The sequence below is a fragment of the Ammospiza nelsoni genome, chromosome 1 (assembly GCF_027579445.1).
Source record: "Ammospiza nelsoni isolate bAmmNel1 chromosome 1, bAmmNel1.pri, whole genome shotgun sequence".
NCBI classification, from domain to species: domain Eukaryota; kingdom Metazoa; phylum Chordata; class Aves; order Passeriformes; family Passerellidae; genus Ammospiza; species Ammospiza nelsoni.
In genome coordinates, this window is record NC_080633.1 from 48,319,199 (window position 1) to 48,346,908 (window position 27,710).

General features: G+C 40.3%; 1 protein-coding gene across 2 annotated transcripts in view; it reads right to left on the reverse strand.

Annotated features, from left to right (window-relative positions):
- Positions 1–27,710, reverse strand: part of ELMO1 (engulfment and cell motility 1) — a 303,943-nt gene that overhangs the window by 239,245 nt on the left and 36,988 nt on the right. For both annotated transcript variants that reach the window (XM_059473758.1, XM_059473750.1), the window contains exons 3-4: positions 14,158–14,307; positions 842–882 (exon numbers count right to left, since the gene is read on the reverse strand). In XM_059473758.1, coding sequence (XP_059329741.1) covers positions 842–882; positions 14,158–14,235 — 119 coding nt within the window. In that variant the 5' untranslated portion in view covers positions 14,236–14,307. The remainder of the gene's footprint in view (positions 1–841; positions 883–14,157; positions 14,308–27,710) is intronic.

Consider the following 27,710-nt stretch of genomic DNA (forward strand, 5'->3'; position numbering starts at 1 on the left):
CAAACAAGTGTCTGTCATTCCCATGTATTTCTCATACTTCTCATAGTTTTCCATAGCTTTCAATGATGAGTTCCAAAGTTTAAGCTAAAAGCATGCTTACAAAAGGAAAACCTCAGTACAAATACATCCTAGTGATCTTTTTTTGCAGTTAGCAAGACCACTAAGTCACTAAAATTGACCAAAAAAAATGTACAGTACCAGAAGTTTATGCTAGCTTATACAATACACAATGGATATAGTATTAAGTTGATATAATACATTAGGCATAAAATATCACCTTCTTAGCTCAGCAGCAATTTGATAAATATAGCTAGTTTCTCCTGTGTGCTAGCACTTGCTTGAAACAGGTTTTTTGATTAATCCATTAAACTTAAATCTAGGTATTTGTCTTAGCCAATTATTAGTCTATAATACAGAATTTGCAATTAACATTTCAGTTTCATATAAACAGTCACATCAACTGGACCAGCTTACAGCACCCACTGGAGTCAGTGCTCAAAATTCAGATCCAGAGGCAGTGCTTTAGTCCCTTAACACGTGAACAGCAGGGACCACAGCCAAACTGCAAAAATGCAAAATGCATTTCTGTGCAGAAAGGAAGGAAGCAGTCAAAATGAGAGTCACCCCCATGATGGAGCTGTTTTGTTAGGAGCCTCATCTTGCAAGCAATTGATCCAAAATGCACTGCAAATTCAAAATTTGAAACTAACACAAAAATATTTAAGAAACTAATGACTAGTCATACAGGATATCTAGATTTTCTTTGGAAAAAAATATCTCCTAGTTGGTTTAATACTTCAAAAAGCACTGTATCTAGTATGTACTGTATAGCAGAACTTACCCATCACAGACTTCTTTTATTATCGAGGACAGTGGCTTTTTCTGGTAAATGAAAAAAAGAAAGAAAAAGCAAAATCACCAAATTAGAATAACTCTGAGTTCTTAGAATATGATTCCAAAGGCCGCAAATGCAAAAAACAAAACTAGTAGCATTTCATTATTTATTTAATGTCAAGTGTGAAAGGGTCCCAAAATTTTCTGCTGTTTCGGTCTCATAAAGGTATAAAGATAGCAATTCTAGACATTTGCATTATGACATTATCCATTATTTTTGCCAACCTTAGCCCATATAACATAGACTCAGTTTTTCAACTGAGAAATCAAAAGGGCCTTTTGTGTGCACTGTATCTCATTACGCAACAGAAACAGAAGATTTAGATATCAACACCAGCATTTTCCAGGAATGATATGTGAAACCAGAAGTCATTCAATAACTTTAAACCTTCTTTTGTTCCTTTCAGAGATGGTCATATGATGACACTAATCCTCTCTCTTAAGTGCACACATGCAGGTTCCCCTCTGATAAAACACCACCTGGAAGGTGTTAGAATCCCAGATGTCTCAGTTCTGCTTTATTCTCTACATCTGTGAGCACAGGAGCATTTGGACTGACTCAAAACAGCTCCCCTGCTTTGGGTCCCAAAATAGAAAAGAAGAAAACAGTCTAGCCTGTTGATGTTGCAATGCTTTGAACATGGTTATAAACACAGGGTGCACACACAAGTGTTTTTAAAAGACTTCTGGCTAACAGCAAATGCCCTTTTATGTCCAAAACCATAGATGAAATTGCATGGCAGAAAAAAACATGCCAAATTTTACCAGCTGAGTGAGTACTGAACCTTTTTTCCCCAATACTGGGTGACAACACAATGTCACATATATCTGTTGATTCACAAAAACTTCCCAAATCACCTAAACACCCTATAGGATCCCCCTCTCTAGTTACTTCCACTAATAACAGTTCATGAAATAATCAATTACTTAAAATAATGAATTACTTAAAAGGAAACAAATACAGAAGACTCACCATAAACCAAATTAATTCAATGCTATTGTCAAAATAAGCTTTTTACCTTTAATTTTTGTAGGAAATTATTAGTAGAAAAATTAACTCAGTATCAGGGCATGTTATGTGAAGGAAAAAATATTTTTCCCTTGAATTTGTTTTCTGTGCTTCGCCACTGACAGAAAGCCATAGACAGGACTCCTTGGCCAGGTCAGGAACAGAGAAGAATTTATTATTTCAACAGTCCAGTCAACTAAGCCAGTTAATAAACAGGCAGAAACATTACACAAGACCATTTTAATCAGACAGGAATGAAAGCACCTGCTGAAAGGATTCTGTTCCTGCTTACCATATTGTCTCAGTCCTTGGTTTCCTTCCTTCTTTCATAGCCATTTCTGTTTTCACGTGACCACCCAAGATGATCCACGCTAGGGCAGTTAATACAACTAAAAGCTGGCCCAGGAGAAGGAGGGGAAGGGGGGGAAATAGTTTTCCCCAGGACTGATTTCTTGGGGAATTTTCCTGATTTCCTTGCTAAATGAGCAGCAAACACCAGCACAGGGAAGAAAAGGCAGAGGAGGGAAACTGCTCCATTCTGCAGCAGGAACAGGTTCCTTCTCCACAGCAGCTTCTCTGCTGCACTGCCTCAGTTTTTGGCATAGCTGCAGCCAGGCTGTGGAGCAGAACAGGCAGATCACACCAGATAGAAAAAGTGGGTTTTTCTCCTAGTTTTTTTGGACTGATCAGTTCCTCAGTCTGGATTATTGTGTCACTTGTGTACAGCTACTTTGACCTACTGTTCTCCTCTCTGAGGGCTTTTTCAGCTTCTGCAATCCTATAAGAGCAACCCCGGCTTCCAACTGCTTTCTTTCTTCTACCTTTTAAGAAACAACAACCAGCAAAAAAAAAAAAAAAAAAAAAAACCAAAAAACAAAGAAAAAAATTGTGGAGGACAGAGGGAGGAGCACAATTTTGTCTGGAGCTAGATAAATTCAGATTGCCTTTCAGTGCTCATGGGCCAGTCTTGTAGGCAAACTGCTGCCAGGCAGAGTGCACAGGTTTGCATGCTCTATCCCCTTCATCCCTTAGGATGCTGCTGTAGGTCCTGTTCTGATATTTCCATATTTTGACAAAATTTTATCTGGGTTATTAACTCCCTTTACAAAGTAAACAGAAACCAGGTATCAGATTCAATATCATGGAGGACAAAAAGAGTACTGCTTTTCCTTCTCATTACTTCCCAGAGGATCTATAGTTTCCTATTAGAAGATGACAAAAAAGAAATTCAACAACCTAAAATAGGAATAATAGAAATACTCCGAAGACTGGATTAAATTACATTTAAAATAATTATTTTCATACTTTTAAGTTCTCTATACCATTAACTTTTATGTCCTTTGTCAATCCCATTCACTTCCTACCCCCTTTGCCTAATCTACACCACCTCTGCATTGTTATATGACAAAATCTGAAACTAAAAACTTGGACAAAAAAAACCAAAAAAAACACTGCAACAAATCAATTAGAACCTGTAAAGTACAGCTAAAAGAAAAAGCAACTGGATCCTCAATAATAAAAATTATTTACACAACCAGCTTCTCATGGTACAGCTTGGTCCTCCTGTGGCACTACTGCTACAGCACTGATGTGAGTAAGCACAGCCCATGATGAAAGAAACAACATGAAAAAAAGTGGAACTCTTCTGGGACACAGAGTTTGCAATTATCAATTTGATAACACTTTACAAATTGATAAATATTAAATAAATAACACCACGGCAATAAGTAATAATAAGTGTCACAGACATGTTTTATGAAAAATCCTTTCCTTAGGATTTTTCCCCCTGAGAAGCTGAGAGGCCTCAGACAGGAAAAAATGTAAACAATTATTATCTGCTGCTGTGGAATGCAACAGGTGGATCTGTGATTGGTCTCGTGCTGGTTGTTTTTAATTAATGGCCAATCACGGTCAGCTGGCTTGGACTCTCTGTCCGAGACAGAAGCCTTGGTTATTCATTCCTTCTTTTTCTATTCTTAGCTAGCCTTCTGATGAAATCCTTTCTTCTATTCTTTTAATATAATATATATCATAAAATAATTAAACAAGCCTTCTGAAACATGGAGTCAGATCCTCATCTCTTCCCTCATCCTAAGACCCCTGTGAACACCATCACAAATAAGTACTAGCAATAAGCTGCTGCTCCTAATAATCCCTTGGGCTGCACTCCCCCTAGATTTAAGTCTCCAGAAAAAATTCCCTCCCCTTCCCTGGCTGGGAGATAAACTGCCACCAGGACATTGTTCACAAGAGGGGTGTCCCTGCAAGCACAAGGGCTGCCATGGCTCCCTGTGTGCCCTCTCCTAGGCGGAGGCTGGTTGGCAGGAGGCTGCTGCAGGGACACTGGCACGCAGCACACTGAGCTGGCAGCAGCAGCAGCCCTGCCACCCTGCCTGCACAGCCAGGCCCCCTTGCCAGCAGAGCCCTGGAGTGACAGGCAGGTGGGTGAGTGCCCAGTTCCTGCTGCACTTCCCAGCTGGCTTGCAGCCACCCCCAGAATGTGCCGCAGCCTGCGAGACACGGAAATGTGTTTGGGTACCAGTGTCAGGACATGACTGTCTACTGCAAGGATAGGACCACAGCACTACTAGGAAACAAAGAAAAGGGAGCTTTTTTTTTTTTTCATTTTTTAACCATGGAAAATGAGATAAAAGTCTATTTCCATTCTCTGCAGAGTTAATTCCACTTGGCAGGCCATTCAAAGTCCCTTTTTTTTTTTTTTTTTTTTTTTTGCCCCTGGCTCTAAATATCTGCCAAATGTCAAAGAGCATAGATTTGAAGGTTTTGTTACCTTAATATTAATAAAATTCTGTTTATGGAAATTTACTTAGCTTTGCTGCATTTACAGTTCCAAAAAGTCAAATTTACCTTATTAGTCAATGTACTTCAAAGAATTTCTTACAATCAGTCAAAAATATTTTTAAGTTTTTCTTTCATAGAAATGAGTATTTTGTGCTAGTGCCTTTTTTTTTTTTTTTTTGGTCTCTATGTCTCCTCCTAGACTTGTAAAAATGAAGTGAGCTTTTACACATGCTGAGATGCTCATTTAAAGCTCTAAGAAGATCAGGCTGTTGCTTTAATGTACAAAATAACAGAGATCAAAGTAAACTTTGTGCTCCCTACAGGAGATAACACCTTCAGCTGACTTATCACAGTATCTGCGCTGAACACATTGGTTAGAATAAAAGTATTTTCCTAGGGCAGATATTAAATTAAGAGTTGAAATTAAGTGACACTGGGGCATTTCAGCCTCATGTCTTACAGATCTGCACACAAGGGGAGAATCCTGACAATGACACAGAGCACAGGCAGCTCTACAGCCAGTGTGAATTTACACACCTGGTAAAGCTCTATCTGCATTGACTGGTTAGCACAGATGTCCAGGATTCAGGCATGGCCCTAATGCAGGTCACCAGTTCTGAGCTCACCTGCACATATCTCAGTTGTGTCACCGGGTTCTGTGTGCTGGGATGCACACAGGTCCCAAACTCTGTCTTGAGTACCTGCCCTTGCTACTTGTGCAGTACTTGGTAGCACTTCCAAAGTAACTTGCAGAGCACAGACTAAGATTTCCCACTCCAATTTCCTCACCAGTTTCATCCTTTCATGCCTACCCCTATGGAGAACTCATAGGTAAACAGTCACCAGGATGAACTAAGCACAGGTGTTAGTGCAGACCACTGTGCTGTTCCAGAGAAATCATGGCATGAGCAAAAGCAAGCAAAGAATGTCCAATATATCAATGCTGACCCACTTCTAGGTCCTGTTCAAACCACCAGTAGTACTCCAATTTGGGTTTAAAGCCCTTCCAAATCAAACAGAAAGTGTGTGTGTCTGTGTATGTGTGTGTGTGTGAACTGTAAAGAGGACAGAAGCCTAAATCCAGGTAGAAACCTGTGCTATATGTACAGTTCTGATATACTTTGTGCTATACCAGGAAATTGTAGACAGGTTTGTTTTCGGCCAAGCCTGAATATCTTTCCTTTCTGCAAGACTGATAGAGATTTATTGCTTTTTCTTTTTGCTTCGGTTGGTTTGTTAGGTTCTGCTTGTTGGGGTTTTTTCTAGGACAATGATTGGGATATCCCTCTCCCTGACACCTTTTAACTGCAGAAGTAACAAGAAAACCCTTAACTCTGCTGTCTTTAAGCCTATCACAGAAAAAAACAGCAGATGCAGCACATCTGTTAGTGTGAAACAGCATTAAGGAAAATAATTCAGTTGCTGACCTGTGCACCTGTCAAAAAACAGAACTTCAAGCCAGTAAACAGTAAACATTCTGTCTTATAATTAATACTATTATGACACTAATAAATCTTTCAGTGCTAAAGTCGTTTTATGGCTATTTAAAAGCAGAAAAACACCTCTTTTCACAGTCAGTGGAGGTTTTACCTGTTACTGTCATACACCAGGGTCCACAGTGGACCGGTGGCAAACACCAGATGCAAGGACTCCTAGATCCATGACTTGCTAATTCAACACTGGTTTCCTGGGGTGTAAGAGAAAAGGTCTTTGGAAAGGGGGGATGCTGGAGTGCTTTGGACTTCAACCTACTCAACCTGCTCTGAACCACTCTGGGAATCAACACCATTCCATACAATGGAATACTGGTGAGACCGGACTTGTTAACTTATTATCGGGCATCTGTAAAAGATGAAAGGGAGGAATTCTCTAACCCAGGGAGCACCCCAGAGAATGAATGCCTGAAGAACAGGGAATTCACAATGCTACAGTGAAAAAGACCATAAAACCCAGCCAAGGCCAGGCCAACACCACACATTTGTGCTGTGCAGCAGCACAGCCCAGGGCTGGAAACATTCACACCTCAGAGGCAAAATCCTCAGCAAGTGCAGCTGCTGCTGATGGGGGAGAGCTTTTATCAGCTCAGTTCACAGCTCTTAAGGTGACAGTTTTAACATGTCAGTGGCAACACCTTGGTATAAATTTAGCACTCGGAGCTCCACAGGGTGCCCAAGACTTAGGGAAACCCAGGTTTTTGTGTCCTCTCTCCCTTCACACTCAGCTGCAGCTTCCTCAGTTACTCCCTTCCCACCTCCAAAGAGATCCTCACTCCTAAGTCTGCATTTCACCTGATCTAAGCATTGACCCACAGATCATGTGTTTAGGATGTTACAGTGACTGTACAACAAGGGAAGCAGCAAAATATAATGTTGTTAACAAAAAAACCTCAATCAAAAAATGAAAACCATAAACAGAATTTTGCAGGGACTTCTTACTCCATCTCTAGTGTCCCTAACAAGCCGTAACACTCCCTGTTTTCTCAAGTGTAAGTAAGAACACTAAAAACACTCAATCAAGAGTTCTGAAAAGTTAAAAAACACCTAGGGACCCATAGCAGTGAATTTCACCGTGTTTGCATGCAGCATTCTTGCCACACATATTTAAAATACAGCCAAAACACACTTTTAAATACAAAGCAGGGCTTTAAGATGTGGCTCTTCACACAACCTATTAGGAGAGCATGCCTTTCAAGACAGAGTGAAGGAACTCCAAACCCCCAGCTCATGACTGACATATTTCTAGCCTAAAAGGACATGAAGTTTCTCCATGAAAGCAAAAAAAAAAAAAAAATTCTACTGTGGGATTTTTGGTATTACTCTCTTTTGTATTACAAAATGTAATGTCTGTATGTCTATAACTAGAATATAATTGAGTCATAAAGTGTGCCTGGATACTCCAGCTGGCCAGAATGTGAATGAATTCATCAGTCCATAACTTCAGAAGTCTCATTGTTACACATTTCCCTTTAATAAGAGCAGAATTAACTTAAGAGATGGGACTCCTGCTGATAGTTAAAAAATTTTATGGATGCAACAACCTTAAAGTCATGTTTAGCCTTCATCTTGAAAATGCCATCACCTGCAGGCAGCAAAATTCAGGCTCCAACAGGGAGGTTCTGGCAAGAATTATTGAGTTACTAAAATCAGACATGAAAAAAGTCAAACCAAATCCACCAAAGAAAAAACCCCACAAACCCACAAAAATCAAGGGGAGAATAGAAGATAGTGCTTTATCTCTTTGTTAAAATATTGTTCTCTGGAGATCAGGAACACTAGGATATTAGTTCTGTAGAGACCTCAAGTGTATCCTGGCTCTACTTGCACTTCTATTTAACAAAAAAAACCACCCAGCCAACCAACCAACCAACAGAACCCTGTTTACTGCACTGAACTTACGGTTCTTCACCTAGAAAATAGCACCAAGTAGAAAGCATAAATAGCACCCATTTGTGACTGCAGTTCACAAAACATTTCTATTTATTCTCCCCCTCCCTTTCTTTTTACAATGCCTAAACCTTCTGCACAGCTATTACCTCTTCCATCTACTAGGTCTGGCTGCTCCCTCTGTATTAAACAGAAGCAGTAAGACAGAGTTTTTATGTATTTTTTAGTGATGAGGTCCCAGCCACACACACCACAGGACATAAGTTTGCAGCTTTGAAAGAATCCAGCCAACCAGTAGGAATGTGGCTTTGGACAAGCCAGACTAATAAAATGTAACATGTGACAATAACATTGCCTGTTTTATCCCTGCTGGCTGGCAGCCACCGCATCAAAGAACTGAGGCTCTAATGATGACTACTCCAATGCTGCAGTTCTGTAAGAAAAAGAATCATATTTTTCAAACTCCATTGTAGCTAACAATTGGTTCATTATATTAACGAAGGATTGTCTATGTATACAAGTGTGTCAGTGCATTGAATTATATCCAGTGCACTAAAACATTTGCATTATTGTTTCCAAGGTTATTCTTGCTGCTAACAGCTTTTAAAATTAAAAAAGTAAAAAATTGAGACTTTTCATTAGTCCAACAAAGGAAATGGAAAAAAAATCACATAAAAATAACAGATAGTATTTCTTTACCAGCTCTATTAATAATATTTTCACTATGTTTATATGCCAGTCAGCACCTGCTTTATGAACAGCTTCATATTCAATTTTGTGAAGCTGAAATATGACAGGTACAACAAGGAGCAATAAAACTCCAAGAGCATCTGATTGGCACCTAAACACTGATTTTAAGCAAGCCCTACCTTTAACAAACCGGCTTAAGACAACAAAATGTTTTCCAATTCTTTTTGAAAAGGCAGCCACCTTTTGGTTCATCCATCTTGGGGCAAGTCCTCCATCAGCAGCAGCTGATGTCCTCCTTTCAGAATGGGTGAGATGCAGCTGCAGTGGCCAGCCCCGAGCATTGGCTCCTTCTCCTATCTGACAGAAAGGTGCTGCTGCTACTTTTCTGCTGCAAATCCAGGCAGGGAATGTTTTTATAAGTCAGTGGGTTGTTTTTATTTTGGGGGGGAGTTTTTTTCCTCTCCTCATGATCTGCTTCGTAGCCCTCTATCTTCAAGAAACTGCAATCTTGTCAGCTGTTAAAGGCACTGACATTTCCCTTTACTATAAACTCAGGATGTGCAATAACACTGGAAATCTTAGCAATATTCATACCAAAAATCTTCACTAGTTCCAGCTACTGCAGTACCATTATATTTTCTGGGTAAGAGTTCATATAAATTTGCAGGTTTGTGGGAAGGAGGCAAGAGCCTCTCTTTCCCTTCATTCCCTTAGGAACTAAATGCCTCAAGTCAGAGTCTGGAGCCAGAATGAAGCACAGAGGGTGACACTTCACAGTACAGTGAGACATCAATATCCCTTTCTTGATCACTGCTTGAACAATGCTGGTGCTCACTAGTATAGCATACATTTAGACTCGTGGTGCCAGGATTGTCTCGGTATACTGCTATTACTAGTGACAGTACTTGCAGAAACTATATCTATTATTAGTCTACACACATGGCAGAAGCGATGTGCAACTTTCTTTTCTCTAATTAAGCATTTTACAATCTCTTTTGAACTTCATTTTTCCCCACAGTTTGAGAAACACACTGAATCAATTAACAGTGCCCAAGGGTCCATATTTAGGTCTGAAACTAGATTTAGGTTTGAAAGCTTCTTTTAAAAAAACCAAAATCTTACTGGTGACCTTTTAATATGCAGTGAAGTACAATGACTTCTATGAAGAAGACAAAAAAGAACCACAATTAAAATGACACTGGCAGAAGAGAAGAGACAATTTGAAAGAGATTCTTAAAAGATAAACTTGCTGACTAAATCTAAACTTTAGAGAGAACATAAATGTAAAGCAGCCCATGGCTCTATCCATGGCTGCATTTCTATTAACATGAAATTGTCATATGAAAATGCTCCTGTAAATTTTGCTCACCATACGAGATTTGTTCTTTGAAAAAAAAACACAGCTCTCCTCCTCCCTCCCCCCCATCCATTTCTTTTTGCTAATGTAAAGACTCACATCTGCTAATTTAATCCATGTTTAATGATCTCATAGGTAAAAGCAAGCCTGGAGGAAGAGACTGTATGGCCAAGTTTAATTATAAACTGTTCCTTTCAATAGGAAAGCCTTGTTTACCTCCATGGCTGAGGAAGTTCATCCCCAAGCTTAGAGGAGTCTGGTTTTAGTACAACTTGTGTTAAGACACACGAGTGGATTTGGATGGGATAAGCCAAAATAGATGTTGTCCCCAAATCTCCATTTTGTGCCTCTCCTGGAAGCTGCTTCTCCTGCAGCAGGAACAGTGTGACTGTAAATCCACAAAGTATCCAGGTAACCTAAAACGAGCATTGGCTTACCTAAAATAATTTGTGCTGTAAAAAAACCCCAACAGCTAAGAATTATACATAATGGGCACAAATTAAAGCATGCAGGCTTTCACTGAACACAAGAAATAACACCCTCTTATGAAATAGCTATTTCTGGGACAATCAAAGAAAAGACAGGATAGACTAGCCAGCATCCTGGCTCAACTGTACAGACCCTGTGCAGTCCTATTATCAACATCTTCTAGAATAATCAGCCAGAAGATTGAAGAAAAAGATAACAGACAGTCAGCATCTACCATTCATTTCTTCCCCAGACTGCATTGCTAAAAAGCCCACAAAAAGATCCCAATGCAAATTCAGACACCAACTCATTTCCATTCCTCCCCTTACATGACAGAAAGACTAAAGCATGAAAGATCAACACTGTACTCAGTTCTGAAGCCACAATCAAATCTTCATATTAAAAATTAATTTTGGGCAGAGTTTTAATATTGGCAGTACAGTTTTATGGAGGAGGGAAGAGTCTGGATGCTATTTTTCTAATTTATGATTGAGGAAAATGATGGAGCTGGAGGGGGAAACCCAAATAAACCCCAAGTATTCAGGAAGAGAGTAACTAAATTCAGTCAAGTCCATCTCTCAAGAAGAATATGATTTAAAATCAGTTCTAATCCATACAGGCATCAGCCACCTGTGAGGTTTACTGCAACTTAATTAGTTCCCACCCGGTATGAGAGAGAGGGCTGTAAATAAGAGACAGTTCCCCCCTCCCTTGTTTAAAGCAACTTTCCAAGAAAAAAGCACTTGTGAAACACTGATATCAAATACTACATGTCAATGAATGAGCAGAAAATTTTCTTTACATTCATTGGAAGCAGGCACAGAGGCTAATTCCAAAAGGCACTTAATTATATGTCAATTTTTCTGGCACAGAATCTCTCTGAGTGAGACTAATTTTGCATGATTAAATTTTAAACCACCATTGGTGAACCCAGGTTAACAAACCTACAGAAATGCAGTGGGAAGCCTCAACTTGAAAAGGGTCTGTGCCTCCTGAAGTCCAAGCTGTCAGAAGTCATGCAGGGGAGTGTAAAGTTTAATAACATTTGGGGAAAAAATACTCATGAGCTCTTTTAAGGCCCACACCTGCCAGTACACCACCATCAATGGTTCTGGTTTCACAGTGACATTTCTTCACTTTGAAAATATTTTACTCTCTCAACTGCTAAGCAAAACATGCATACACACAGCAAGTAAATTAGGATAATGTGCAACTGAATATAAATAAGTGCTTCCAAGTATATGCAATGAGCAACCTTAAAAAACCTCCCAGATTTTCCTTTGATTTCTTATATGGTATCTGTACTTCAGTTTTTGGAACAAACTCAGTACCCTGAAAGATAAAACACTTGTGTCACACTACAGTGATGGGGTTCTGCTGGGTTTTTTTTTTAAGTAATATTATAGTGCTGTTCATTTAAATTCTGTTTTTCTTGATGGTAAGAAAGAGAGAGGAGAAACCATTATGTGAAAGTTTTTAGGATTTTCTGAATAAATGTCAAAGGGTGACTGAATGAGCAGATGCCACCTGGGACACAGGCACTGGCTGCAGTGTCTGGTCAGTGGGTAAGTCGTTTCTCTTTTCTGTCTTCCTCCCCTTTATCATCTCCGACAGCTAGCCATCTGAGGGATGAATCATCTCCTCCACTACAGCTCTTCCACTGAATAGCTGCTCTAAAGGAAACAGATTGAGGAAAAGTTAGCACTAAGTGAATCAAAGGCAGAGCTGTGTGCTCTGAAGTATGTATCACCCTAGATATTTTCAAGGTTCATTCCCACATTGCTCCAACCTTGAGAAAGGTAAATACGCCTGTTTGTGTGCACGGGTAGAAGGAAGGAATGTTTCTATCCCATCTTTCCATGTCAGAAAGGGGAGGAATAAGACTCTCAAACTTCATTCTCTCATTTCCATTTCTCTCTGCATCGGGAGCATACTGCTGTTAAAGCCTTCTCCATTTTGGCCTTACTTTCCCTCTCCTTCCTCCTCCTACCCATAATGTGGCTTGAGGAAGCTTGCAGATAACTTGGCAGGCTCTGTTTGAGGAGTTTTACCCAATATAGTTCAACATTGATCTTTCTTGTCTCTTTCAAATCTTACATCATAAAATTAAAAACAAGGTACTAGGAAAGTAAGCTAATATTACAGATAAGGTATGAGGGTTTTTTGAGAGTTACTTTGAGCTTTTTGTAAATAAAACCAAATAATTTTCAAATTATTCTGCTGCTATTTGAAAGGAGACTTCATAATACTTTTTCAGTTTTGTCCTCACTGTACTTGGTTCATCATGACTAACACGCATCTTTCCCTGAACAGAGTGTGCAATGTCTACCATTTGTTATATAAGAAGAAAAAAGTAAAATATTCTTCACTCCAGAAGGCAGAAGATTTCTATGCTTACTGAAAAATTTCAGCAAATAAAAATGGAAAAGGGTAGCCGGTCAAAAAAATCAACCTACAAAGTTTGGTTTCACTTGGGAACTCCCTTTTCCTCTAAGGGAGCTTCCAGAATCCTTAAAAATCATACTGCTGTGATTCCAGATGCCCTCTTGTACCATATTTCTTCAAATTTCACACAGGAATTTCCCAGGCATGTGCCACAAAAGGGTTAACTACAAGTGAAACTCATTGCACTGCATGAAAAAATTATTAACCCATTTCAGTAATACATTTTCAGTGTGAATTCAAATGCTCTCCTCTCCAATAGACCTTTATAATGTACTGAGTCCCCAGACACACCAGGGTCTAAAGCACATTATAAAATGCTTTTCTTCACTCTGAATACTATTTACAGAAATAATAATCATTCTAACCAGGTAACATGCTGCAGGATTTCAAAATGTTAAGGGTAAGCTGTTAAATATTAAAGAGGTTGCTTTTAATATTAATACATGGGCCACAAAAACAATCTCAGAGAAGTCCAAAATATAAAACATGGCCCTTGTATAACTTGTTTTTGTTTGTTTCCCCCCACCACAATTCCCTAAAAGGAGTTTTTAATTCATAATTTTGAATTTGTTAACTTCTGTATACTGCCTCCAATCTGTCCACAGGGCCATTACTTTAGAACTAACCAGACAAACAGAACAACCTCTGAGATTCCTGAACAGAACAACAAAGGTCCTCCTGCTCACAGTGCACCACTACTTAATTTCCAAAATCTGCACTTGCTGCAGCCATTCAGTATGATTCTATTCTAAATGCAAAGCACTGACTAGAAATTTGAAGACTTTCCACCCAGAGGTGAAACACTACCACAATTTAACAGTTGAAGAAACTAAGGCACAAAAGTGTTAACTGGGTCACACAAGCAGTAAATGCCTTATTCAAGCAGCTGTTTAGAAAGAAAAAGCAAATGAAGAAACCAGCTAAACACATCAAAAATCTTAAGCAGTAAAAGAGGAAGAGGGTTACACCCCTTATAAAAAACACTTTCTACCCCACATACATTCATAGAAAAATGCACATGCATTGAAGTAAGTATAAATACAGAAGAAAACATGCAAAGAACTTATTCATGAACAGAGCCAGCTGAGCACAGGTACACAGGCACTTACTTGATCTATTTCCATTAACTTGGGGAAGGCACCTGGCCATTCAATCGCCACCTTCACTATATCAGCAGGAGGGGGCATTGCGATGCTGCTGTTCCTCGGAGCCAGCACAACTGGACACTAAACACTGAAGAGAGCCTCTCTCATTCACACCTGCAGGGAGAGAAAAAAAAAATAGAAAGAAGAATATTACAGCAGTTCAGGCAGAACTCCAGCGCTGCCGCTTCAGTCTCCTACATTTCCCCTGGCTGGGCAGGTGGATGGAAATGTACAGGTGTGTGTGTTTATTTGCAGGGGCAGGAGAACGGCACACGTTACAGGAGCAAGCACAGGACACAACGCCACGACAGCTGCACAGCTCGACAGCCTGTTAGAAAGATGGCTGAAGCACTGAAATGTACGGTGAATAATAGGCATGCATTAGATTTAAATAGAAAAACTATTTTTAAATATTATTAAATATGCTGGTGGGGGAAAAGCGACAAACTAAAGAAAGCCTCTGTTACAGTGTCACTCCTGGAGTCCCAGGGAACGGGACCAGTTCGGTTAATGCTGGCGCTTCAGGAGAAGAGATTGCCCAGGAAGTTATGGCCAGGAAACACGGTTTCTTTTAACTATAGCAATGATCTTCTGGGTGTTCACAAATAGATCACTGCACTATAGCAACCAGTATGTCAGGAAGAAGGCAGAACACACAGCAGTTTCCACATATACACACACACACACGCACACACACATCCTCACCTCACGGATCCAGAGATACCCACATATAAATACTTCTTCATGCTACATTCAGACACATGAATACACAAGGATGTAGCATACATTCACAGTGACATAACCAGCTACATAACACGTCATAATTTGGCAAGAATATGAATATCAACAGGATCTCGTGTCAAATAGTCTGAACTGTGAATTTCAGGGAAAGAGAAAAGGGGAATAACCAAATCCACAGGTTTTGCAGAATTGAAGTTCTGTCTCTTCTGACTCATGAAACTTTATAATCTTCCAACAGCAACAACAAATGTTTATCAAGAGTGTGTAGTGCCTCTTTGGGCTTACAAACAAAGCTTCTGCATGCCTCTCTCAGTTCGATGGTGGCAGGACACCCTCTCTAGTAGCAAAGCTCTGCAGTTCCCAGACACAGCAGCCCATGCACCCTCCTGCAGATGGGGAGGTTCCTCCTGGCTTTGCCATGCCCTCCACAACAACCATGGTGTTTCCTGCATGCTCTGCTGAGACCCAGCAAAGCGCCATCATGTACCACAGAACAAGAGAAGCTGCAGAAATCCCCAGAAGTGGGTGCAGTCCCACTTCTTCTTACAGAAAAAGAGAAGGAAGTGGTGAAAGCATGGAGACATGTTTGCACATGCATCCTCTCAAAGAGCTAAAGACAGGAGCTGGCTGAGAATACCAGACATCCAAAGACACAAAGAGGTAAAGGTTAAAACAGGCTTTGAGCACCTTCAGTTGCTGCTTCAACTAAGCTGGCCTAATGACCTTTCTTCAACTGCAGCAGAAGCTGGAGCTCAAGTTGGTCTGAACAAAATTGTGAAATCATCCCTTTATTGGGAAACATTGTACCTTAGTCTCAGACTACTTTTATAAGTGGGAGCTCATCCAGCCTTGTGGATGTCTCCATTTTTCCTTCTTTCTGGTGTGCCTCTGGTCTGCTCTGAAAAGGCTCAGTCCTCTGACTCTGCAAGCCCTGCTACATTCTACATAAGGCTCTCAACACATAATATAAAAGCAATTTATGAACTTTAACACTCCAGCAATTTATTTCCAACAATGGCAGTTCTGACGCCGACAGGATCGCACATCACCACAAAGCAAAGCACAAGGCAGTAAATGAGACAATGGATGATCTATAAATAAAACTGGATTGCAGGAAATGCCTTGAAAGACTAAACAATGTGATTAAGAAACACTGTGATATTGTCTACATTTGGTAGATGTTAAAGGAACAGGGAATAAACACAATTAAAGCATGCAGCTGGCTTCCTGGTCATTGAGAAAATCAGGCATTTACTTTAGGCTGTCTTCTACCCTGTAGAGCCTTAGCAAATGCAAAGTTCCCACAATTTCTCCCTGAAACATCAAAAGCCCATCATTTGCATCTCCATCCAGCGGTCCCCTTGCTGCGCAGTGCACTGGCTCAATCAATCAGCAAAAAAAAAAACCCAAAAATTGAAAAAGTATTTTTGGTCAACTGCTTTTTACCATGTTTGAGTCAAACAGCTACTCAGAGGTGATACAACACGGGAGAGGGGAGGAGAAGCGAGGTTTCTTGGCAGCAATGAGCTGTTAATTCACCTCGACAGTCAATTGAAACTGAGACCTTGGCACCTTCTGCTCCCACACTCACAGTGACGGCGTTTCCCACCTCCTCAGCAGCGCAGTCCTGGGTACTCTCAGCCTGCCTGCCCGTGTTCTGGCATTAAGCTGTCTGCAGTGCTGAAGTGGGGCTGACTCACCCGGGGCCTGACCGACAGGCTACTCCCTGCACTCCCTGCCTTGGCATCCCGTCCCTGGCAGCAGGGATGCTGGAAGCCTCAGCCAGAACCTGAATTTGCTGGCCACAACACAAAAAGAACATCAGCTCCTGCCAGACAAACTTGACTGAGGAGAGCTTCAGCTGAGTAAGGCTTTGTTTTCAACGGTTTTATTTTCCCCCATCATGTTTCCTCTACACTTTTAATGAAGAAAATCATCTGTAGACCACAAATCTAAAGAGATCCATAAAAACTATAGAATCTACCTATTGCACGGGCAAACACATTTCCTTTTGACTGAGGAGAAGTAACTTGTGGCCCAATACCCTCCCTCCAAAGCTCACAATAAATGCTGGAGAAAAAACACTGATTCATGACCATTGGCTCTAAGCAGAAAAGTAAAACAACATTACGCAGCAATAAATTTGCAGAAAACTTCCATTTTCCCATGCACATGAGGGCATTAACCCCAATTTTGCTGTAGCAAGTTGTGGGCTGTCTTGACTCAAGCAGGAAGAAAGGTTTAAGAAAGCAGTCAAAGAAAGCTGATGGTAAGTTAATCAAATCCAGCTATGAAAAATAAGCACTTACATTCCAAAGCAAGGTGCAAGAGAAGTCTGCCACGGCATTCAGCAGACAATTTCATTGTGACTAGTTTTAATGTAGGCTAGCAGATCTCCTACATAATTATAATTATTACTATACATATGCTTATACAGTCATAAAACACAAAGCAAAGTGACAGATCTTTCACTAATACAAATGGATGTAGTCCCACTTCTCCCACCAGAAGACCAACTCAAAGATAAGAGTGTGGTCTGAATGCTGAAAAGCATAAAAAGTCATCACTTCATTTCTGTTTCTCAGTGGCCATCCTAGTCCATGTGCTGACTTCTTCCCTAATTTATATTTTTATGAATACAGCACAACATACAAAAGATAATTTCATTTCATTCCACCTATGTGACAATGTCAGAAACAAATATTCTTTTTGGGGTTTTTTTAAAGCCCAAAATTGATATTTAGTTGTCATCCCAAAAGAAAATTCTACAACCTACAATGCTGACAGTTCAAAATTACCTACTATTTATTCCCATGCTACGCAGTGTGATAGACACTGCCCAGCAAAATAAGGAAGGCACAAATCCTGGTTTAAATGGTTCTAATTTAGTAAGCAATTTTCATTATGTGCATGAAGAACTAGAACCGTTTTCAGCTGCTTTTTGTTATGCCAACAGCAGTCAAACAGTGAAAAGGATAGGGGTGACACTGAAGGGTCTAGTTATGGAGTTTTCTCAAGTACAATTCCTTTTTCTTTCCCAGTGGGATCTCAGAAGCACTCACATGTAAGAGCAACTTTCCAACTCATTTTTACAACCTTTATTTCCAAGGCCAAATCTGAAGGCAAGCAGGACACATGTGCAGGCATGAGTGTATGAAGGGAAGGAGGGAGTCAGAGAAAAAGGAAGGCAAATTCCCATTATTTTCCCTAATGCATGCAAGGAGATATAACCTGGAGAACGTTTAAGCAACTTACATGCTCCCCAGCACACTATTTTATACTTTGAGGGGAGAAAAAACCACTGCCAAAGCATGTCAACCACTTGAACATACTTTCTTCCATCAACATGATTTTGCATAACAGATCATCCCATAAGTGTCAATTTTGAAATTTATTATTATTACCACATGCAGTACATTTATGCATTTCAACCATACTATGAAGGAATTCCTGTGGTCTACTAAGTCAGAGTAATAAACATCCAAGTTGGAAATCAAAGTATGTGAAATTTAATGTAAAAATGCATCAGCACAGATATGCAAGCTCTTGATTTACCTGCCTGGCTCTGAAGGATGCATTCAGCACAAATGTCAGTAAAATACATATTGAATTTTCCCCTTCTACCTATGCACTGCATGTGGAAAACAGGATTTTATTTGTGTATGAAATTAGTTCCTAGTGGAAATCTTTTTTTTTTTTCCCCAAACTTCTTGTGCAATTTCATTGGCACTTTCCATACAGAGACCACAAAGTAATTTAAATAACTTAAAGTTATCAGAGTACATCTCTCAAGAAATAAATTCTATTCTTCCTTCACAGACAGAAGAAAAGTACAAGGCTAATAGGAGCTGTATGACTTGCAGCTCTACTCACAAATGTAAACAGCAGCCTAGCACAGCTAAATTGTTCTTTTACAGAAGAGAGGTAGCACTCAAAGAGCAGGTCAGCTCATTTCACAAGCAGCTCGAGTAAGAAAATTAATGATTAGAAAGTGACTGAAGGAATGCCACGTGCATTGATAATTTAATAAAATAAAGCATGTGTTTCTCCAGCCTGGACAAAAGACAGTAGATACAGCACCTGGAGCTGGCACAGATCCTGCCACTCCTTGACACAGGCAGGTTTTTGCATGGCATCTCTTGAAGGTGATGGGCAAGCAGGGCAGTGAGGGCAGCAGGGCCAGGCCGGATGCGGTGTGTGCTGGCAGGGAGCTGAGGCCTGGCCGGGCCCACAGCAGGAGGAGAGGCACAGCTCCCTCTGCTCGGCACCTTATGTAAGGAACCGCTTCTTGTCAAAGCTCATCAGCTTCCTCCGCTCCGCTCCTGCCGCCCCAGCAAACAGAAACTAAGTGGCAAGTTCAGCTGGAAGGTCCCTCGGGGACCAAGTCTGATTAACGATTTTAGAAAGATAATCCAGCGCTGGATTAATATCCCCCAAGAGAGTTATTTTTGGAGTTAAACTGCATGACTGAACAGCTGAGTCTAAGGAGCTGTAAACATGCTCTACCATCTCTACAAGAAATGAAAACAGGGCAGAGAAGCCAGGGGCTGGATGTACACTTTGTGTACGTAAAAAGGCTTTCATGTTGCCTTTTTCCTTCTTAGGCATTCAGTGCTATTCACCCCTGAACCAGACAAGAGTCAAAGGCCCAGCAGACCCATGTCAATAAAATCTGTTGATGTTTTGACACAAATGGAAGACAAAGCTGTACAGAAGCTATGAGCTACACTCTAGAGAGGGATGGGAAAACAGCAGCAGTTCTCCAAAACCAGGCAACCAGGGTGGGGGTGCTATTCCTCTGCAGCAGCCACCAACACTGCAGGAACACCTGATCCCCCTCAAATGGCATCCATGGTTCAGAGCAGCCCATCAGCTTCCAAACAGGAACATTTCTTTGATGTTGAACCCTAAGTCTGCTGATCCGTAAAGCATCATTAGACCAGGAGTGAAATATTTAATATTATGTTAAAATGAGCTTTGGACCCTTCAGGCTTAAATGCATCATCCTTCCTCTCCAAAATATGCGGAGACCAAGAATTTGAGGAGATTTTAGGATTACGGGCGTCAAATGTACAGAACGAGACAGTTTTTGCCGCTGGTAAAGCAGTCCAGGAAAGACAACTAATAGTTGTGTGGTTGTCACCTACCTCATTCCCAGCATACCTATAACCTTTCTTCACAATCTCATTCCAAGTATTTTCTCTGTCCACAGACATCTTGTTCCTCTTCCTGGGAAGCATTTTATATGGTTGAGGTTTCACTGTGTTTGACAGGCCAGACCAGTTTCAAATAGAGCACTCTTCAAAACTAGAGAGCAAAATAGCTTTAAAGAGTGCTTCAAAAGAAAAAGTGGAAGAAAACAAAACAGACTGGGTGTACTCAGAATATAAGCAAGAAAGCTGTCTGGTCTTGCTTTTAAAGCACTTTGCTTTTAATATTGGAAAAATTTAGGTACTTTTTTAACATGAACTACCCCACTTCTAGGAAGATTCTTCTCCTTTTACTAAGGAACTCCTAGTTACATGTCTAATTCATAAGAGGACAAAAAACTTAGTTTTCATTACTCAAGTTTCTATTTCAAACTTTGTGGCAATTTCATTGACTCACATGTAACGTTCAGTCAGATAAGGATGCTTGTTCACTAAAGATGTCAATATCTGAGCTCTTCAAACTAGAGATCAGGGAAGTATCAAGCTCAAGTACTCAAAAGAAAATTCCAATAAATAAATAAACAAAATTTTTTAAAATCATAAAAAAACCTAGACTAAACCAAAATGCACCACCACAAGCCCCCTAAAAATAGCAATCCAGCAGTTAAAGATATAAGACTTCACAAAAAAAAGTATGATTTTTCAACCATGCTGAGTACCTGCCTAACATAATTTAAAGACCAGGGCAGGTATCTAGTACAGAAAAAAAATGCTACTCTGAATACAAACTATAACTTAATCTACTTAAACTTTTCACAGTTTGTCAAATCTTGCCCACTTCATTTGGGGTTGTTTCTCATCATTTGGCTTGACTCCAGATGTTTCTAAACTGAAACAAGTCGCAAAAAAATATCCCTTAAAATTCAGTTAAATATAGTTTTATTTTCCCACCTTTCAGGGTTGCCTCATATAAATAACCTGCACGGTAGAAAGGAAGTAGTGGGGAAAATGTAAAACCTCAATTTCAGCCAGTGGTCCTACTGTTCTTAAAGAGCTGTAGGTTAAAAATCAAAGTTCTCAGCATAAGAAATTTGGAGGGCACAAGATAGGCAAAAAGACATTGGCACTGTGAAACAACAAAATAAAGCAATGCAAAACATTACAGCTTGAAAGGATGGAAGCTTTTTTTTTTTTTTTTGTTTGGGAGGGGGAGAAGTTAAAGGGGTGGTGCTTTTTAATATTTAAACTAAGCCCATTCCAAAGGAGTCCCATGAAAATGAGAACTGAATAACTATCACAGGCTGGTTGAAAGCAAACTGAAAAGAAACAAAGGAAGTTTATCAAAAGTGCTGTGAACATTGAATAAAACTCAATTAAGGGTAAAAAAAAAAATCACAGTCCTCTTTTCTACTACTAGCATGATCTGGCTATGGTACCTCATACTTTCCTGGCATTTGGATAAATCGGGGGCTAGAAAGGACACAAAAAAGAGCACATTCAGTCAAAATGATAATACAGCAGAAACTGAGTCAAAGCAAGAATGACTGGCTATATCCCAGTCTTATAAAGGAGATAACAGATACAAGAAGATAAGCTCAAAGTTGGGGAAAACCCTAAACTTCCTGCTGGAAGGAAGATGAAGCAGCAGTAAAAAAACCAAAGAATTTGTTACCCTATCAATGTTTATTATACATCCAGGGGAACGAATGGAACTGCTAGGAAGTTAGCAGTCAAATGGAGGAAGAGAGGGCAACAGAGAGGTGTGAATGTTAAAGGAAACAACCAAGTTAACTGATGGCACAGACAGGATGTTGAAGGTTGAAACAAACAGCATTATTTCCTAATGTAATCATTCTGCATAGAAAAATCCTACAGAAAAGAGCAATACTGATATTCCACATTGCATAAGCATAATGCTCATCATAAGTAAGAAAAACAGGAAAAGAAAGGGGGGATAACTCTTGTGAGTCTGGGAAGGGCACAAAAATTTTGAAGACACCAGCCTTTTGTCAGGCACTGACACTGCCCTTCAGAGATGTGCAATTTTGAGTGCCACAATATAAGAATCACAAAGCTACTAGAAGCCATCCAAAGGAGGGCTGTGAAGAAGGTAAAGGATCTAGATGGGAATTCATATGAGGAGCAGCTGAGGTCACTTGGCTTGCTCAGCCTGGAGGACACCTCACTGCAGTCAGCAGCTTCCTCATGAAGGAAAGTGGAAAGGCAGGCACTGATTTCTTCCCTCTGGAGACCAGTAGAGGACTCAAGAGAATGGCATGAAGCTGAGTCAGGGCAGGGTTAGGTGGGATATTAGGAAAAGGTTATTCACCCAGAGGGCGACTGGGCACTGGAACACGCTCCCAAGGGAAATTGAACTCTGTCTGAGTTCAAGAAGTGTTTGAGCAGCGCTCTTGAGCACATGGTGTGATTCTTGGGGTGTTCTGTGCAGGCTAGGAGTTGGACTCAGTGATCCCCGTGGGTCCCTTCCAACTCAGAGCCTTCTATGATACAGTAAAAGATAAAAAAAAAAAAAAAAAAACAAGATAAGGAAAAAAACACCTATCAGTAATCTTGCAGCAGAAATACTTACTTCAATCCGTGCATCAAAACATCTAACAGTCAAAATGCCCCATGTTTTTCTGACTTCCCAGCACAACACAGCCTCTGAATCCACTCCTGCAGGCTCCTAGCTCTCTGTCAGTTTACTCTTATATTCACAAAAAATAATTTGTCCTTAACACTTGTGGACTTCTCAGTAATGGCTCTCTGAAGGACATTCAGCAAAACTAGACAGCATATGGAAAAAACAGTGATGGCCACTCAGGGAAAAAAAAGCCTGGCACAGTTAATATTAGAGACTTTGCCTATAGCTAACATTTGTGGAATAACTTGAGCTATTCTGCCTTAAATAGAATGTCAAAACTAAGCCAGAGTTTTAATGGACATCATGAAACTCACTTTGGAAACAGAAATACTAAAGAACAAACACAGACACAGTTGCATCGCAAGACAACTACTGTGCATATGCCCATCCTGAACACTGGTGGCACCTGCTTTGCTGAGTACTGCTCAGTTGGTGACCTGCACGCCTGGAATCCTGTTCTGGGGACATCCCAAGGAGATAATCACCCTCCTTTTCAATACATACCTTGGGCCCACTGTTTATAATTCAAGAGGAGCTTGCATACCTGAACAATCATTTCAGGTATACAGTCAGGTTAACCATAAGATCACTGTAAAGCAAGATACAAGCAAAAAGATAGTAAAGAACACAAGAACAGGGCAAACTCTAGGTTCACACAGCCAGAACACAGACTGTGTTTTGGAGAGGTCAGAGAAACCTTTTGGAACAAATCTGACTGCAAGATAGTAGCAGTGCCAACACTGCTCACCCAGCCCATTTCTGGGGGAAATTTGTCCTGCATAAAGCTTGGTAAACTGCATTAAATGTGGCACTTATTAATAGGAGATGCAGGTATTCTAGCATTAGACTATCCCTTACCTGTCTCTATACTGCAAAACTGTGAGCAGCAGATGATCCTGTTTGAGCAGGGCAATTGGCCAGATGACTTCCAGGAGTCCCCTCCAGCCTCAACCATTCTGTGATTCTCAGTACACTGACTGTTGTGTCTAAGCACTCTTGAAGTCATAGCCTGCACATCTGTGTTCCAATACTGTGCCTTTTCTGTAGTTGAGCGGGCACATCATGAGCAAAAAGTCCTGCTTTTGTAGCAGGTTGCCTTCTATGGCAAAATAAGATTCTTACAACAGACTAAAACCAGCTGTTACAACCTAGGAACAACAATCTCCATAACTCTTCCCATCTTGCATCCAAGAGCAGTCATTCAAAGAATATCCCAGACTTTCATAACTTGAACTAAAATTTTAAAGGTCAAGGTGGAACTTCACTTCTGACAAGAAAACTGCCATAAAATGAGTTTGTGTTACAGACTAATACATGACATTCAAGAGGTGGGTACAATTTGTGGTCACCCCATAATTTTACTGCACTCTTTGTTCAACATTAAAATCTGCATGGCCCAGGGAAAGAGGAAAGAATGATGCAAACATCATCCTTTATTGGTTTGAGTCATAAGCTCTAGGGAGCCATGCAGTTTAAGCAGCAGACAACAGTTGAAAAGTTTACTGTCTCTCCCTTTTAGCAGGGACAGCAAGACAGGTAATGAGTTCACTCAGAAATTACAACCCACATGTGAACTTAAACCCCCATTGAATCTAATTCATGCTATCATGCTGGGCTATTGAAAAAAAAAAGGGGAGATGGAAGGGGGACAAGATAGCCATCACTTCAGCCACTGCAGTTGAAGCTATTCACAGGTGTTATTAATATCTATTGCCTTACTATTAGTAAAAAAGTGGGAATACTTTCATGAAGAAACTTGACTCATGAAAAATACCAGCTTGTCTAGTAAATATGTTCACTTCATTGTGCAGGTAAAAAGTCACTATCAATTAAAAAGTCACCTTCTTAAGTAGTACATATGATCTGTTTCTCCAAGTCTCTTCTACTTCATAAGGAACTATAATTTCAAAGGTTCTCTAAGACTCCTGAGATGACTAGAGCTAATACTCTGTCAAAAGTTGATGACAGCACAGCTGTGTTTCCCCATTGCCACGCTCCAGTTGAAGCTCCTGCTCCAGCCTCGCTGGGAACACGCGGAGTTATGCCAAGAATGAGCAAAACACTCACTGTTTCCAAATTGGCTAATCAACAGACTGAGAGCTTAACCTCCCCACAATACAGGCAGACAAGCAACAAGCACCGAGGACTGAACTGTGCCAGCCACATTATTCAGCAAGACGACTCGTGGCAGTTTTCTTCCCAGGAGCCAGAACATCAACTGTCACTGATGATGCTGCAACTCAATCAAACTTTTATCAAAACACCCATTCAAAATGAACCAGCACTTGCTGTGTGATGCTTTGCTCTATTATCCTAAAAACAAATAAGAGTGCCTCAAATAACTCCTGCGTGGAACCAACCAGCTTGGTTCCACGGAGGAGTTATTGCCCAGCATTTTACCTGCTAAGAACTTAAAATTGCTAACTGCAAAACAGGGAGATGCTGGCAGCAAAAGGCAAAAGGACACTATGCTTTTACTGAATAAAAATGTAGCCAAAAAAAAATGGATCCTCATAACTCTCTCATGTTAAAAATGTTGTAAAACATATACGTCATCCTGAGCCACCATCGTTACGTTCTCTAGTAAAATAAAATTTTTCTGCTCCAAAAAGTTCTCTGAATGACGAAGTCCAGTTCCACAGCAGATCTGAAGTCTGCTTCCCCAGTGTCACAGCTTTTCCTCCCTCTCCCCAGCGCCAGCACTGGCACTTGTCCAGGATACCAGTTCAGAGAGATGGAGCATCTAAAAAGTAACCCACAAAACAAAAACAGATTTTTAGGCAGATTAGCCCCTTGAGTGCATTCACCACGCACTCACCCAAGCTTCAGGACCACAACAAGCAATATATAAGGCCAAAGAGGAAAACGAGAATATATCTTGCTCATTTTAAACTTTTTCACCTGTGAAAATTTCAATGCATACAGCTGAGATTCAATTCCATAGAGAAGAATGATGTAAAAGTATGCAATTACTAAGTTCATTACAGTATGTCTCATTAATTCAATGAGCTGCTTTATAATTGTAACAGACATTAAAAGATTAAAGTATTTGGATTTAATCCAAGTACATTTTCAGTGCTCTGATTATTGCTAGAGTCTGTATCTTCAGAAATACAGAGTAACACCTCTTCACCAAGTACCCTGTGAGAGAATCCATTGTTTATCCTTCTTCCTTTCAGATTTCAGTGCTCCCAAATTAAATTTTCCCATTGCACTTGGGGGTGAGGGGTGGCAAATCTGTTCAGGTAACTGTCTACTTCAGTTTGACATGTTAGAACTGTTTCCAAATAAAGCTGTCAACTCAACTTGACCATTTTGAACTTCCTGGAGGGCTAACACCTGGCTGGAAAGTCCTTTGTGTGCAAACAGCAACACGGAAACAAAGCCAAACACATAACTCTATGGCACCTTTAGTTTGTAATTCAGCAGTAATTTAACATCATTAGATCTCTGCTGTTCAAGCAGTAAGGGTGATTTAGGTATCAATCACTTTAAAAGAGAATGAAGTCCTCTTTCTCCTCTTCAGTCAAGCATTTCTCCTCTGCTGTGAAGAAAAAGTACATTTTTACAGGCTTGGCAGCATGGTGCCAACGGCAAGGACAGAGCCTTTACCCACTATCAATTTTACCCAAAATTAAGCAGTATTTACAGGTTGTACTGAAAGTACAAGATTTCCAAAAAGCTACAATGCACATCTCTACTGAAAGAATACTTCATTTCCTTCTTATTGAGGTAGTCCTTGAGCTGCATTCTCAGAATCACAGACAGAGCCCATCAGAAGATGTTAATCTGGAGTAACAAGAGTGATCAGGAAAGAGATGTTCCCATTTCCAAAGCTGACAGACAAACCTGACCTGTAACAAGTAAATGGACTCCCTCCCCATCTCTTCCATTTTCCCCGTTTCCTAACAACGGATTGGCTGTTCTGTCAGACCTGGATCTGACTTCCTCCTATCTTGCCTGGAAGATAAATGTGGGGCTCACAATAACATGTTCTCCACAATATGCAGCTCCCAACTGCTTCTTCTTGATCTGGGCATACACAACCTCTTAACACAAGGAATGAAGGAAAATACTCTTTTGAAGTTTCCTTTTCACCTGTCTCATTCTCCAAACTCTGGAACAGATTTGTGAAGGCCACACCACCTTCACAAGCTCTTTTGTCATGTGTTAAAGAATTCAATTTTTTTCAGTCACATCTTAACTTGCTGATCTCACCCACTGTTCCTAAAATTTTGACTAGGACCAGGGGAGGAGGCTGGAAAGATTACACTAACTCTAATTAAGGCACTTGAGGAAAATCCTGAAGCAGAAATGTCCATAGGTAAATATGCTCCATCAGTGACCAGGACAAAGTCTAATTCTCCCATATAAACAAGTTAGAAAAATGTATTCTAGCATTTGCAAAACAAACCCCTTGAAACACAAGAGCCCTACATTCTCATTTGACCTTGGTGTCCTTCAGAAAATGTAACCATTAGGAGCTAGGATAAGAGAAAGACCATTAAAAACAAAATTAAAAAACCCCAATACCCCACCTGAAAATAGACCCTATATCTTCCAAGTTTGTTCCCCAAAGCACTAATTAAAGAGGACTCTCTACCACATGTAGCAATCACGCTGTTTAAATGAACAGAGAGTTCTGCTTCAAAGACAAAGATGCTAAACTTGGAAGCAAGAACACTTGTGTTTAATTTTCTTTTATTCAAAGGCTTGGTGTGTGGCCATGCACTTGCCCTTTGCTTCTGTGTGCCCCCAACCACCAAGTATAACATGCAGCACCACACTCCCCCAGATATTCCTGTTTTTCACCCTTCCCAGCTCTCAGGGCCCTGAAAGTAGAGACTGGCTTACCTATTTCTTGCTACCACCCTAAGACTCAATACAACACTTTCCGTTGAAACCAGATGTAGAAGTGAAGATGCAGCTTTGGGGTCTGCTGGAAATGGACTGTGCTCTTTTTGAGCATTTCAGAGCAATTA